The sequence below is a fragment of the Prinia subflava genome, chromosome 4 (genome assembly GCF_021018805.1).
Source record: "Prinia subflava isolate CZ2003 ecotype Zambia chromosome 4, Cam_Psub_1.2, whole genome shotgun sequence".
In the NCBI taxonomy this organism is placed as follows: domain Eukaryota; kingdom Metazoa; phylum Chordata; class Aves; order Passeriformes; family Cisticolidae; genus Prinia; species Prinia subflava.
Window position 1 is genome coordinate 3731089 of NC_086250.1, and position 14523 is coordinate 3745611.

General features: G+C 39.5%; 1 protein-coding gene across 1 annotated transcript in view; it reads left to right on the top strand.

The window, feature by feature from the left end:
• The window catches only part of PIK3C2G (phosphatidylinositol-4-phosphate 3-kinase catalytic subunit type 2 gamma), a 181164-nt gene that overhangs the window by 53877 nt on the left and 112764 nt on the right, over positions 1-14523 (top strand). Inside the window, exons 14-15 of the mRNA XM_063395184.1 lie at positions 6945-7059; positions 9534-9664. Coding sequence (XP_063251254.1) covers positions 6945-7059; positions 9534-9664 — 246 coding nt within the window. The remainder of the gene's footprint in view (positions 1-6944; positions 7060-9533; positions 9665-14523) is intronic.

The window sequence follows — 14523 nt, forward strand, 5'->3', positions numbered from 1 at the left end:
ATCCGATTCCATGTATTAATTTGCTGTATTTGAAAGACCTTGTGTTTCCTTGAACTTTTAACCTGAGAGGTGTAGGAAATTGTTTGGACTGGGCTAGATGGCTTTTTCATCTTTCAGAGAAAATTCAAGGTTACTCTGCTCTTTTGTGACTTAGTGTTTAGAGCATTTAGCTTGAAGGAGGGAAAAAAGCATGAATCAAATCTCTGCTGCAAGGATTGCTGGTGCAATTTATTCAATGGCTTTTCTGTCATTGTTAGTCTTAAGGGCACTTCACTCTTCTGTTGTGTATGTATTTTATAAAAAAAGAATGAAATATGTTTGAGGCATGATAACTTAATGAGGGAACACTTATCCCATTTACCTCCTAAGGTGCCTATATGAGAATTCTGGTCTTGAGAACCTGTGTTGTTGTGGAGGTTTTCTTATTTTCCAGCATTCAAGTCCAAAAGGAATGACTTTTGGAAGGCCTGAAAGTCCTCAGCTCCCTGTAAGGTATATTTTTTCATGAGTGCCATCAGAGCAAGCACACTGGTTTCCATTGGGTTAATTCCCCACACCACCCTGGCAGTTTCAAAAGTTTGACTGAAAAATGGCCCTGGAACACACAATCAGCACGGTGAAGGGGATAGAGGGCTACTTCCCTTGCATTTGCTGTGTAATTATAGAGATCACTGCAGAAATGACCCTTCAAAGCAGAAATCAAGGTTGAGTTGTTGCAGGAATGATTTAGGAATAGCACGTTCAACACCCCCTAATCCGACAGCTGTGTCATTTACAATTACAGTAATTACTACCACAAAGAAGTCTAAATGCATTTTTCTCCTTTGGCCAACCACAGCTCCATAGGATTATTCACTCCCTGTGATTTCAACTGATAGACAGACTGGTTTGAAAATAAGAATTGCCCTGAAACTCCCCTTGCTGCTGGAATGCAACTAAAGTTCCAGACTTATGTCAGGGGAGTACTTCTGAACTTGGAAATATGTACCAAGAAAAGATTTGTACCTCCAGTGTCATGCTAATATGTCAAGAGCACCTTGTATTACTGCAAAGATTATGGTATTAGGGTTTTTAAATAACAAACTCTGTAAATGTGTATAAAGAGATTAAAGAAATCTAACCAGAAAATCTTTGACAAAACATTTCTAGCTTGGAAAATAACACTTTCTCAAAATAAAACTTTCCTCAGAGGTGAATTTGAGTTCTGAAAAAGTCTTAACATTCTTAAGTCTAGAATTTAATTTACTGGGGAAAGGACAGAAATAAGCTCTTTGTAGAAGCCAGCTGCCCTGAGTATTTGCCTGGGTCATCAAACATCCTGGTTCAAATCCTTGTCCCAGTTGGTCTTTTCTCAGGGTCAGTGAAGATAAGGACAGGGTTTGGCTCCTCTTTTCCTATTCAGATGCTTGATAAAAAGAAAAAAATATTTTGTTAAACACTGGAAAAAGAAAATAAATGTCAATTTTATTTTTTTTAATCCTGTTCCTCATTTCTGTCCTATCAGCATCTGATCAAAACCACAGAAATTCTATTCAAAGTTATTTGGCTTATGTTAAAGGAGGAAGGAGGAAAAAACACAGTTTTGTGTTATTCCCAGGTATTACTTAGAATTTTGGTCTGGTAGGGCAAAAGAACACTAATTTAAAAAGTCTCTAATTTTTCTCCTCTGTGCAAATTTTATATCAAATTTCTCTTCCCAAGTAATTATTTTCATTGTATGGTTCCATCATCTTTGTATTTTAATGCTTTATGTTTGATTTGACCGGAAGATTTAAAAACATGAACTTATTTTAACATGTATACAAATTCTTTTCCTCTGTTTCAAGAGGTGTGAAGTTTCTGCTGCTTTTGGACACGACCATGTTAAAGTCTCTTGCCAGATCAAAGGCCTGTAGTTATTTGCTGAGAGTTTACAGCTCCCATTCTCCTCTAAAAAATATTAATCAGATTGTATGAGAAGTATATGTATAGAAAGAGAGACAAAGAAACAAATCTAGCTCTTTATTTAAAGCTTATTACATATTTTATTATATTTTGCAATCCCTTCTTCATTCCTAGCCCATTTTGAAACCACCCAATAGCTAAAAATGTCCTCAAGAATTTGGCCAGCTTTAGGGGTTTTGTTGTTGCTAAAGACGTGTCAGTGAACAGATGTTTAGCAAACTTCAAATTTGCTTTATTTACATTATTTCCTGAATTCTAGTGTTATCTTTCCACTCTTCTGACAGTTTTCTTGTAGTGTGCAGATTTATAACATGATTAGCTGCTGGATATACACTGTAGTCTTGGCCAAATATGTGTTGGGATTCCTGCTTATCAAACTGACTTCCTGAAAATATTCTCCAAGGGTTGCCTAAATGGAGTTGTTTACTCTAAAATCATTGCTTGTTAACTAATTTTGTGACTTTATATTTCTGGAACAGAAATTACAAAGTAATCAGGAGCATAAATGCAAAAATTTTTTTCAAAGTCTGTAATAACCAGTTAATTTTGTACTCAATGTAATTATCACTTACAAATTTATCCTAAAAATTTAAGAAAGTTATTTAAACTAGAAACTGTGGGAATGGAGGCTGTGCTCCTTATAAATGTCTGCAGTGCATTTAGCATTACTTTGCAGTTCAAAAATTTTGAATTTTCTAGAACTCTGTAGTACTTGTAATTATAACAAAGGAGTTATTTCACAGTATCATTCCAATGCAGAATTAAGACTGCTTAGGTCATAAGATATGGGGAAGGGTTTTTTTAATATATTTTAGCAGCTTTGCATTTCCTTTAAATTTAACCTCAACCCTGAACTTCTGAGACTTAAAATGTCAGATCTGGGGACAGTTACATTATTTTTACACAGCACTTTGTCCTAATTTTCCTGGTTTATTCAGCCTAAGCAGTAATCCTTCCCTAATGTTTTATACATTTGTGAATGAGCACGGTGATAATGAGTGTAGCTGCCTGCTTTCCCAGTGGGTGAGCCATCATCTCTGCTTTTCTCAGCCTTGTCAGGTAACTCACTGTAGACAGCAGCCCCAAATCAGTGCCAGTGGAGCCTTTGATGGTGCATCTGTATCAAGAAATCTCTTTAGGTGATGGAGGCAGTCCAAAAAGTGTTTGAAGCCTGTCTGCCAACCTTCCATTCCTTCACATCAGAAACTGCATTTGTCCCTTGGGCTGGACGGTTTAGTGATTCAGAGCTGATTAACAAACTGGAAATCCATCATTTTGGGGCAACTGGGGAGTTGCAGCGTCCCCCACAGTTCCCATTGCTCTGGCTTCACTGATTGTACCACAACTTGTTTTGGTATTTTGAAATCAGACAGATCAAGCAGCAAAACTTTCCTCGTGGGTTGTGGTGAGGGAGGTCTGCCATGGGACTTCAGGGCATAAGGTTGACTTTCTCAAGTTAGGATAAATTGAGCTGCCTTTAAATAGCACTGTTGTTTTCTGTAGCAAGATGGGAAGTTTATTTTAGCTCCAGGAATAAACAAGAGAAGGGAATCTGTGGAATTCCAAAATAAATAAATGGCACAGAGCAGAATATTCATTTTCTGGTCTGCTTGATAGTGAAGTTGTTACATGAAAGCCATTTTCTGTGTCTGTGATCATTATACAAGTTTTTAAAAGGTCATTACCCTCACCTCACAGATGGAAAAACTGGAAAGGTTGGCAGAGCAGGGAGTGACCCTCCTGAGGTCATCAGCAGAACAGAGGAGCAGAGAGAAGAAGTCTGTTCACTAAAGGATATGATTATCATGCTCATGATGCTAATTCCTTCATTTTCTGAATGGACCCTGCACTATCAGCTGCTTCTTTCTTTCTAAAAATAATGATGCATCTTTTCCCTGTTTCATTCATCCACTTGGCCCCTGTTGTTGTTCCATTTCTGTGTCCAGAATCTGACCACTCTGAGGAATATTGACTGTGCTTGTAGTGCCCCAAAGTGTGCTGGGTGTGCTGGTTTGGGCTGGGGTAGGATGAATTTTCTCCCCAGTGGCTGGCATGGAATTGTGTTTTGGGTTTGTGCTGTCATAGTTGATAACACAGAGATGATTTTGTCTTGTCTGAGCAGGTCTAGCACTGAGCCAAGGCCTTTTCTTCTTTTTATATTTGCCACACTGGCAAGGAAGCTGGGGGTGCCTGGGAGGAGACACAGGCAGGACAGGTGACCCAAACTGACCAAGAGGGACATCCCAGACCATTCTCAGTGGATAAAGTTGGGGGGCAAAGGAGAAAGAACAGAGACATTTGGATTGGTGGCATTTGTCTTCCCAAGTCGGAGCCCTGCTCTTCTGGAGATGGCTGAACACCTGCCTGTCCATGGGAAGAAGTGAATTAAATCCTTGTTTGGCTTTGTTTTCTTACATGGCTTTTGCTTTCCTATTAAATTTTCTTAATCTCTGAGGAGTTCTTCTGCCTTCAAAGGTTCTTTGTCTTCCTGGACAGTCTTTAGCCACATCTGTTCTAGGAGTAAATGAGTTGAAATAATGAGCTCAGGAAAGGTCTCAAACACACCTACAGCACCTCTGAGGTCTATACTATTTCTTACATTTGTCTACACAGGTTTCCCAGGAAAAAAATCCACTGTATGTATTCTTTTTTAAAGGCCTCCATAGTTTTAGAGCACAATGTGAAAGTGATTAGCAGTAATGAGAGCTCAAAAGGGTAATTTAGTCTTCATGTTCATTTATTCTCTGCTACTCCTCTCCCTTCTAACAAAAGTGCCAATTAGTTCAAATTATGATGTAAATCTTTGTCAACAAAGGATTAGTTGAAGAGATGCAACTCTTTTAATAAAGGTCATCTGAGTACACATCACAGGAAAACCTCTTTGAATCACCATTGATCACTTCCTCATTCACATAAATTACCTAAATGAGAGACTTCATATCACACCATTGCTTTCCTCCAAGTGCTGTCTTGTTCATATCACAGCTCTTTTTTTGCCTCCATTCCCCTGCAAATGCACCTACAGCTGCAAAAAAACTTCAGAAAATAACTGTGTTTAAACCTCCTGAGCTCTGTTCTCACAATAAAATAAAATAAAATGTCTGTGCTAAAAACACAAACAGCTTGAGAAGTGAAATCGAAAAATTAGTCCTGAATTGCGTTTGTACTCATTTATGTTGATTGTAACAGTCACTTTGTGGGAGTTTCTTAAATCTTCTTCAGATGACTTTAGGCAATTTATTTAAATTTGCAATTCAAAAGATACTTTCTTTACAGCAATGTTGCAAACTCATGCTGGGATCAAATAGTTCATCTGGTGTCTCTTGCACCTCTAACATCTTTTCAGGTGAAAGTCAGGAATTCAGACCTCATTTACCTGCCTGGCTTCTTCTGCTGCAGTATCTAGTGGTTCTCTCAGTTGATTGAGTAGTGTTTAAAAAGATCCTAGTGAAAATTATTTGTCAGTAAAAAAAAAGAGGTGCTGAACATAATCACATTTCCAGACTCACTACTCATTAATATATAGTCATATTAAGGGGTAAGCCTCATGTATTATATCTTGCTTTATTCAGGTACTGCAATCTAAATTTGAATTTGTCTACTATGCTTAGAATTTACACCCAAACTTTCTGATTTTATTCGAGCTCTCTAGGCTGAATTGTGCTGACCTGCCAAATCCTGCTGGGTTCCTTATCTGCTGCCCACATGCATGCCTGTTCTACTGATAAGACTTTCTTGTAGGTGTAGTGCTCAGACTGGTACCTCAAACCACAACCTTTCATCTGTCCAAAAACTCTGTGTGGCACAAGTGGTACAAACTACCCCACTCAAACCTCTTTCAGCTCTTTGGAGATTCTCATATCACACTTCCCCCTCCCTGCCACCTACACACAAAACCAGCCAGGATCCCTTATGGAGGCAGTAGATAGCTGTGAGTTTCTACTTTTTATGGAATAAATATGCTGCCCTCCACCTTTTACAGCGTATCAGTGCTCCACTGGCCCAACCCTGTCTGCCCTCAAAATTAAATCTTGAGACAGAAATGTTGTATGATCCTTATTTTACACCTGGCTTAAAGGTGTCACACAAGAAGCCAGGGGTAAAGTGCAGAGCAGACTCAGAATGTCTTGGCAGAGTGATTATTTTTTCAGGAACCCTGCAAATGCAGGGATGCTGCTGTGGCAGTGGGGCCATCAGGATGCAACCTCTACTGGTTGGGGCCAGATTTGTACCAGCCACTTAAAGATAAAGGGTTTGCTCTCCTTTTGCTTGTCTCTTAAGCTCTGCAGTCCCAAGTCCTTTTGTGGATTTCAGTGAGGCCTGCTAGCAGTGCAGTGTTTCTCCCTGTGTGAGAGGAGACTGTAAACTTAAATCTCCCAGAATCCTCACACAGGGCACCATTTAAATGTTGCTTTTTATCTTCTTTTTTGCCAGGTTCAGAACTAAATGCTCAAAAGAGTGTTTCTTGTTCGGACTCAGATGTTTATTAGTTCTTATCTATGTTACAGTCTCACAAACAGTGAGTTCTAGAGGACTTCCAGGTAACAAAGTAAAATAGCCCCGTCTCTCTCTCTACAAGGCCTTTTAAGGATAAAAGATGGCACCTGAATTATTTTTACTTTTAACCCAATAACCAACCACCCCTGGCCTGCAATGCAGATTTTTCTACCCAGTTACAAAATACCACCCAGACCCATGGAGAAGAAGGTGAAAAAAAAAGGACTTAGCCTCCACCCTAAATCCTCCATCTTGCTTTATATATATCACTATATTCTAAACCCTTAAACTCTAACTTTTGCACCCTGTGATATCACACACTTCAATTCAAACCCCACACCCACAATCCCAGTGCTCTCACTCAATTCTGGAAGGGTTCTCCACGACTTCAGGTTGAATGCAGTGTTTTCTTGGGGCTCTGAAATTCCTGAAAAAGCCTGAAAAAGCCTCTGAAAAGCCTGAAATTCCCCGTGCCCAGGGCTCCAACCCTGTGTTTCTTGCAGGAGGCTCTCCCGTGGGACCGTGCTGCTCAGCATGGCCCTGCACAGCACGCTCCCCACCGCGCTCATCGCCCCGGGCATCCGCGGCACCGAGACGCCAACCTCGGTCACACTGCAGGTGAGCAGGACAGAAAAGCAAAGCAAAGGCTCCTTTTCCAAGTGCAAGGAAAAAGGGGTGTCCCCACAGCTCATCCAGACCACCTGGAATGGTTTTACAATTTTTACAATTTTTACAATTTTTTCAATTTTGTTTTTTGGGCGGTGCACTAATTTGTGTAGCGGTTTGAGTGTTTTTTCTGCTGTGAGATAGGATCGGAAAAAAGCAAAGCAGGCTTAAACTTAAAGGTATAAAGACAGATTCATTAACACACACTAAAAGAAGAAAATGAGAATCAAAATGAAATTTTCAAAACACCTCTCTTCCCTCACTAGCTTCTTTTCTTTCTCACAGACAATGCATAAAGACAAAATTCGGAACTTTAGGTTAGTGCCACTTATAAACCAGTCCTTTATTAGTGTTTTTAGAGATATGTCTCTTCTGATTTGTTGTGGTAACTTTCTACAAGAAAAAAAGCAGTCCCCTTGTGACTTTTAACTTTGACAAATGCAGCCACCTGGGGGAAAAATCTGCAGATGTGTATGCGTATATTTAATTGGTTAATCTGGTTATTAATTTCAAAGCTAGTCACTAATTGGTTTTTACTATTTACTATCTACTATTTACTAAACCAAAACACCACCCAGACTCAAAATCCTATTTCCATCAGAGCCACTCAAAGAGACACATGAGGTCTGCACGGTGGTTTTGTCACTTTTCCAGGTTGGGTTAGCAACTGGGTATTTCAAGGACAAAGCCAATTGTTTTCTGTATTAAAAGTCCTAATGTCTGTTAGCAAATGAAATGTAAAAGCAGATAATACAGATAAACGAGCCTGGCCTAAAAATAGCCTTGTTTCAACAGACAAGCAAATGGGGATTTTCTAGGCTGAGGAGTTCAGTCAAAGACCGTGCCTTAAAATAGCTCCTCCTATTAATAATTCAGGGAAGTTGAGACAGTAAATGGCTATTAATTTATATCTCCTGAAAGGAATGAACCAGGATTTCTCATTCTGACCCCCCTCACTTTCAGTTATTCCCAGCCATATAGCAGTATCACAATTTGTGAACATGCGGGAAGTATTATCAACATTTATTTTCACAGAAAATCTAGGCTTGGGTTGGAAGAGACCTTAAAGACCATCGAGTTTTGTAATGTGACTGAGTGTTTTATAGGGAATAAAGCTGTTAGCTTTTAGAAGAGTGATGCATATCAAATACTTATAATAAAAATTAGGTATAGATGAGACATTTTGGTGTGCAGTAATAGACCAAAGCTGGATGCCAACTGAGCTGAATTTTGAAGAACAATCTGAATTTTCAGATAAATCCAGTCAGATTATCAAGTACCTCAAGCTATGTAATTTTGGTTGAACATTTACTTTCTCTGTGTCTTAAAAAACATTATCCTTAATTTCTGACACGCATGTGTAAGAATGGAAAATTGGTAGATGCTGTATAATATATTTATAAATTGAACAAAAATCAGGAATCTGATTTCTATCTCTTACAGTGACAAACTACATATCAGAAGTAGCCTTATTTTTCAAAAAACAAACCTATATTAATGAAAGTTTTCCATTTGAGAACTGTCTCATTAAAAAAAAAGAAAGGATGCAAAAAGTAAGAAATTGCTTCAGCTTTGAGCTCATGCAGTTTTCATAAAATTGTAATGTGGTGGATGAAATTCTCCCAGTAAAGTTAGGTTCTACTGATTCCTTTGGATGGAGTTTATCACCAAATATGTAAGCAGCATATTACATGCAGTGAGCATCCCCAAATAATTACCTCCCCTTCTTTTTGCCATATTTTGTATGCTCCCTGTGGAAATCCAAGATAATATTTATTGACACTTGTATTGGAGATTACATGTTGCTAAAACCGTTGTGTTGTTGTTGTTTTCTTCCTTTCCTTTCCTTTCCTTTCCTTTCCTTTCCTTTCCTTTCCTTTCCTTTCCTTTCCTTTCCTTTCCTTTCCTTTCCTTTCCTTTCCTTTCCTTTCCTTTCCTTTCCTTTCCTTTCCTTTCCTTTCCTTTCCTTTCCTTTCCTTTCCTTTCTTTCCTTTCCTTTCCTTTCCTTTCCTTTCCTTTCCTTTCCTTTCCTTTCCTTTCCTTTCCTTTCCCCTTTCCCCTTTCCCCTTTCCCCTTTCCCCTTTCCCCTTTCCCCTTTCCCCTTTCCCCTTTCCCCTTTCCCCTTTCCCCTTTCCCCTTTCCCCTTTCCCCTTTCCCCTTTCCCCTTTCCCCTTTCCCCTTTCCCCTTTCCCCTTTCCCCTTTCCCCTTTCCCCTTTCCCCTTTCCCCTTTCCCCTTTCCCCTTTCCCCTTTCCCCTTTCCCCTTTCCCCTTTCCCCTTTCCCCTTTCCCCTTTCCCCTTTCCCCTTTCCCCTTTCCCCTTTCCCCTTTCCCCTTTCCCCTTTCCCCTTTCCCCTTTCCCCTTTCCCCTTTCCCCTTTCCCCTTTCCCCTTTCCTTGTGTTTTCTTTTCTTGTGTTTTAAATAAAGATCAACTTCCCAGAAACCGATTTGGAGTTCATTAAACCTGAACCTGAAGAAAGAAGAGGGGATCTTGTAGAGCCAACCCCAGAGTGCCTGCAGCACCTTGCCAGACTTTCACAGAGACATTCCCTCTTGCTGTAAGTTGTCCCCACCTCACCCTGCTGGTTCTTGCTGTGCTGTCCCATCCCTGTCGATCACAACCAAATGTATCCAATTTGTTAAAAACAAAATTTCCCTCTGAAGAAGCCTAGCTTGACTGATTTGAGAGGTAACACCTCTAAATGGAGGAATAGATCACAGCAAGGCCTAATAAGGCCCTGGAGGTGGCAGTGTATTTTACCAGTTTAAAAAAGGATTGTTTTCCCCTTTCTATTACTGGATCTTTTCATGTCTTTGAGGCAAGAAATTAATTTTTTCATTCAAAACATAAGATTTTCAGGTAATGCAGTATATCTGTGTCAGTATTAGCAAGAACACCTTTAGGTTCTATGGAAATCAGCCTCCTTTAGTTATTAAACACTCAGACTTCAGATAGAGCTGTGAAATGGCTTTTGAAAAATCTGTTTCAAGTTATAAGCAAGGAGAGAAGTATGGAAAGTTCAGCTTTCACAGAAGGTGGATAAAGACAAAGTGGAATAAAACACACTCTGAACTGAGGTAGATTAGTATTCTCTGCTAGATGAATGTTGTACTACCAATTAGGATTACAAACTGCATAAAATAATTTGGGTGTAATCAGGGTGGAATTTGGAACACAGGTGCATACAGGGAGCCATTATACTAATGGCAGTTAATTGTGTGAATTAATCCTTCATCAAAGGTCAGAAGGTGCATTAGTTGTGCAATAACTAAATAACTTAATTCAGCACTCTCAGTGGGATATGATGTATCTGTTAAGAAGATTTTTCTGTGTTGATTTCTATGTTGGTGGTTTGAGAGGTTTTTTAATTAATTTATTTAAATTTTTTAAAAAAGAGGGACAAGTTTTCTGTTATATTTTATGTTTAACTCAACTTTTACAAAGACAGATAAAATGTAAAATTATTTTTATTAACCAGAGGATCTGTGATTTGAGGTTTTGTTATTCGGTTTTAAAATGAGAATGGAATGTCAGTATTTTATTGTGAAGAGCCACAGTGACACCTGCAAATTATGCTTCAGAATGATTTAGAGAACTTCAAACCCAGTGCCTGTGACCTCTGTTACCATGGCAAAATTGTGGTTTCAGTAAGAAGGAATAAGATCATTAAGAAATTAGCAAAGTACAAAGTAATTTGTCAAAGAAGACAGCGCATGCCATTTCTCTACTGCCTAAAACCTTGATGTCCATTTTATTGAGAATGCTGCATGGCTCTCAAGGACACAGTAGACATGGAAAGTGTGCAGAGAGGGGCAACAAATATCATAAAAGGGCTTAAGCAAATTTTTGACCAAGAGCAGCTAACAAGACTGAGACTAGTTTGGTGAGAGGATTCTGTCTTACAGGTTGTTGAATCTACTACTGAGTCCAACACTGTCACAAAACTGACAGCAGAGATAGCCTGATTCTGTTCTTCCTCTCTGGAGGATCAGGATCCAAGTCTGCTGCTGGAATAGATGCACATACATAAATATTTTTATATATAGTGTCAGAAAAATTGATTGCCCCAGTAGCTCTGCATAGTCCAGACCCAGATCTCCCTGCTCTCCCCTGCTGCTGACACCCAGACATAAAACCCTCAAGGTCCACAGCTACACCGAGCTGGTGCTGGTGCTCGGGCCTCTTCTGGGTGGTGGATGTGGATCTGCTCCAGACACGTGGTCCTCCCAGCAGCTCAGACTCTTGTCTTCCTGGTAGGTGGCTCAGATCACCAGTCCCTGTGGCCACCATCTCTTGGATGTTGATTAATGAAGACGTTGTTGAGTGGGGCTGAAGGAAATGAAGGTACCCACGTGGCTCTTGTGCTCCTCACAGCCCCACACTCTGATCTTTGGCACCAGCACCACCCAGACAAGAGAGGGCCAAGAGGAGAGCTCTTAGTTACTAGGATTAGTTACTGCTTTGGCTGAGCTCTGCAAACATTTCTGATGTGAGCTTGTGATTCCTTTCAGGATTACTGTGTTTGAACTACAAGCCCCAGAAAACTCTGCATCTGAAATCAAGGCTGCTCTTTGAACCTGGCACAGCCTGCTTGCTCAGGGTGTCCCAGTGAAGGGAGGGGAGGCTGGTTTGAAGCCAGGACTGTGACAGTCTGGTGTATGCCATCTTTATTTCCTTTGATGCCTTGGGAAGGCTGACTTGGAACAGAGACTGGACAGAGCTAGGGAATGAAGCAGAGATTTATTTAAAAGCTTTTAAGGATACACCTTGGGCAGGACATGAGCCTGGCCAGGGTTACATGCAAGGTGGACCAAAATGGTCACAAAATGGACAAACAGTCACAAGGTCTCACACTTTGATAAGTTTTGGTCCATTTGCACATTGAGGTTTAACTGTCCAATTGCAGCTCCAGGCTGTGAGGTCCCATCCTTCTTGTTCCTCCCTCCAGCCACCCTTGTTTGTGCTTTTGGGCTGAAAGTTGTCCTTGGTGTGCAGCAGGAAAAGGATTTGTTTTGTGTCCCTGCTGTGTGCAGAGCTGAGTGACCCTGAGTGTGAGCTCAGAGCTGCACCCCTGGGCAGCACAGAGCCTGAAATACTGAGAGATAAAACTTGAGGTATCATTTACTCCCCTTCAGAGAGGTGGGAATTCATTCATTCATTCATCGTGTTCCTCCTACCTTACTTTTGCCTCTCTTCCACCTTCCCTTTTCCTTTTTGTCTTGCCTGGGAAGGATCTTATTTTCCTACCAGTGGTCACAAGAGTCCTCCTGTAATGAGGTGTGATTAGATCTACTTTCAGCTGGGAAGATCTACTTCCATTATTCATAGTCGAAGAGGTCTTTTCTAATCTTTCCAGGGAAGAGAAACTTTAAAGTGAAAATCAGTGCTGGGGGACAAAAATTTGCATTTTCTATCTTTGTTGCTCTCTCCTCTTTTTGGCTTTTGTCTTGTTCTCTTTTAGTAGTGAACGTGAACAACAAAAGCAGATCAGAAGCATTTAAACTCTTTTTTTGCTGTTTCCCCCTCCCACCAAAAAAGTAACAACATCAGCTAAAAAGCCTTTAGAGAACCTGTTTTCTTCATTCAGCTAAAGGGATTAATCAAATCCTGAACAGAAAACTACTGAATTATTTATGTTATAAGATATTTTGGCTGTATTCATGTTAATCAGAAGGCTACATATTTTAATATATATCTCATATGGAGGGAAATTTAGATACATCACTACCATATGCTTCACTTTTATCAAGAAAAAAGGTTTAAAGAGCATCTTTACCCTATTGGGACAAAGAAATGCCCTTATTTGCATAATAATCATCAGGTCCTGTATGTATGTAAAATATTTTTACCTTCTTAAGTGTCTTGTTACATGTATATATAAACTTTTGTTTCAACAAAGAAACTTAAAATCAAGACACTCCTACCCCACCCAACCTTTCATTTCATCTCTGATCTTTAAAGCATGGAAGGAGAAAATGGCATTGCCTCTGAGTAAAGACAGAGGGAGAAATCTGTTATTTAGAAAACATGATACAAGGATTGATTTCTTATCTCCCTTTGCAAGCTCAGTAGAGGCTTTAGCTGCTTTAATCTGAACAACAGATTGTCTGGTTTGGAGGATGCTGTTTGAAAGCTGAACTCTGCTCAAAGTTATCATTTAAAAGAGGTCCTTTAGCTGAACTGTCCTGCAGAATGTCACCCAAATGCACAAGACAACCAGACAGGCAATGAAGTTTTAGGCCTACTTTTATCTCTTTTTCTACGTGTGACTTTTCACATGATCACAAAGGCATCTATATTGTCACAGGAGACATGCTATGAATTCTGGAGTTGTTCCTTGAAGTCATTACCAAAATGACACTTTCCCTGAAAGACAGGATTGGTATCACAGTTAAGTTCATCTTCTGCATACATTTATGAGCTTCTTCTCCTAAAGGGAAGAAATTAACATTCACTCAAGAAAAAAACATGCCTGTCTTTGTGCTGCTGCTCTCTGTTCCTAAACACTTGGCAATTCAAAATTGCAAAGGAAAAAGTTCTCTAGTGCCTACAGAGCCAAAGGAACTCATTTCTATGAGCTGTGAATGACACAATCTTGACAGTTAGAGTGGGGCTAAGATTTTGTTTTTTGGCTAAGAATGTCCCAAAACATTGCAAATAGAAGGAAGACAACGTTGGAAAGAATGTAAACACTTGGATTTTGAGCCCTGTTTACACATCTGGATAATTAAATACTTGTCTGGAAGCAAACTATTTACTTACTGCCTTCTACTAGATCCCTCACACCTCATCCTGAAATATTTAGGTTTGTTTAAAGTCACAGTTGTTATGTTATTAACTAGGTGCATCACCAATCTGGTCAAACAGGACCAAGAAAACCAATGTTCTTCTTGATTTGAGTAATTATTTGTATGAACTGGGGATCAGTTTGCTCTTTCAGAGTAAACTTTTGAAGGCTCTGATATCAAATTAAGGCCACTGTCTGAGCTTGTCTCTCCAGGGAAATTTATTTTCCTGTTTTGATGTGTCAGAATCTGAGATTTAATATGCATGAGGCAAAGACGTCTGAATTGTTGACAAATCAGATGATATAAGGCAGAAATTATTCTGAGGCATTTCTCACCGTGGTGAAATATGGTGTAATGACTGACCATTTTATCAACATGACATTTAGATATCTAATATCTCTGTGAGAAGTCTAATATACTGCTTTTACTGCTTTTTCTTTTCTTTCTTTTTTTTTTTTTTTTTTTTTTTTTTTTTTTTTTTTTTTTTTTGTACAGTAAAGCATGGCAATCTAGACTTTTCAAACAAATATAGAAGCTGCTGGGAGCTTTTCTTCCCTTTTCCAAACTCATATCAGCACTAGGGGTAATCACACTCTGCATATGTGTACCTGTGCTCATGTTTTTGTGT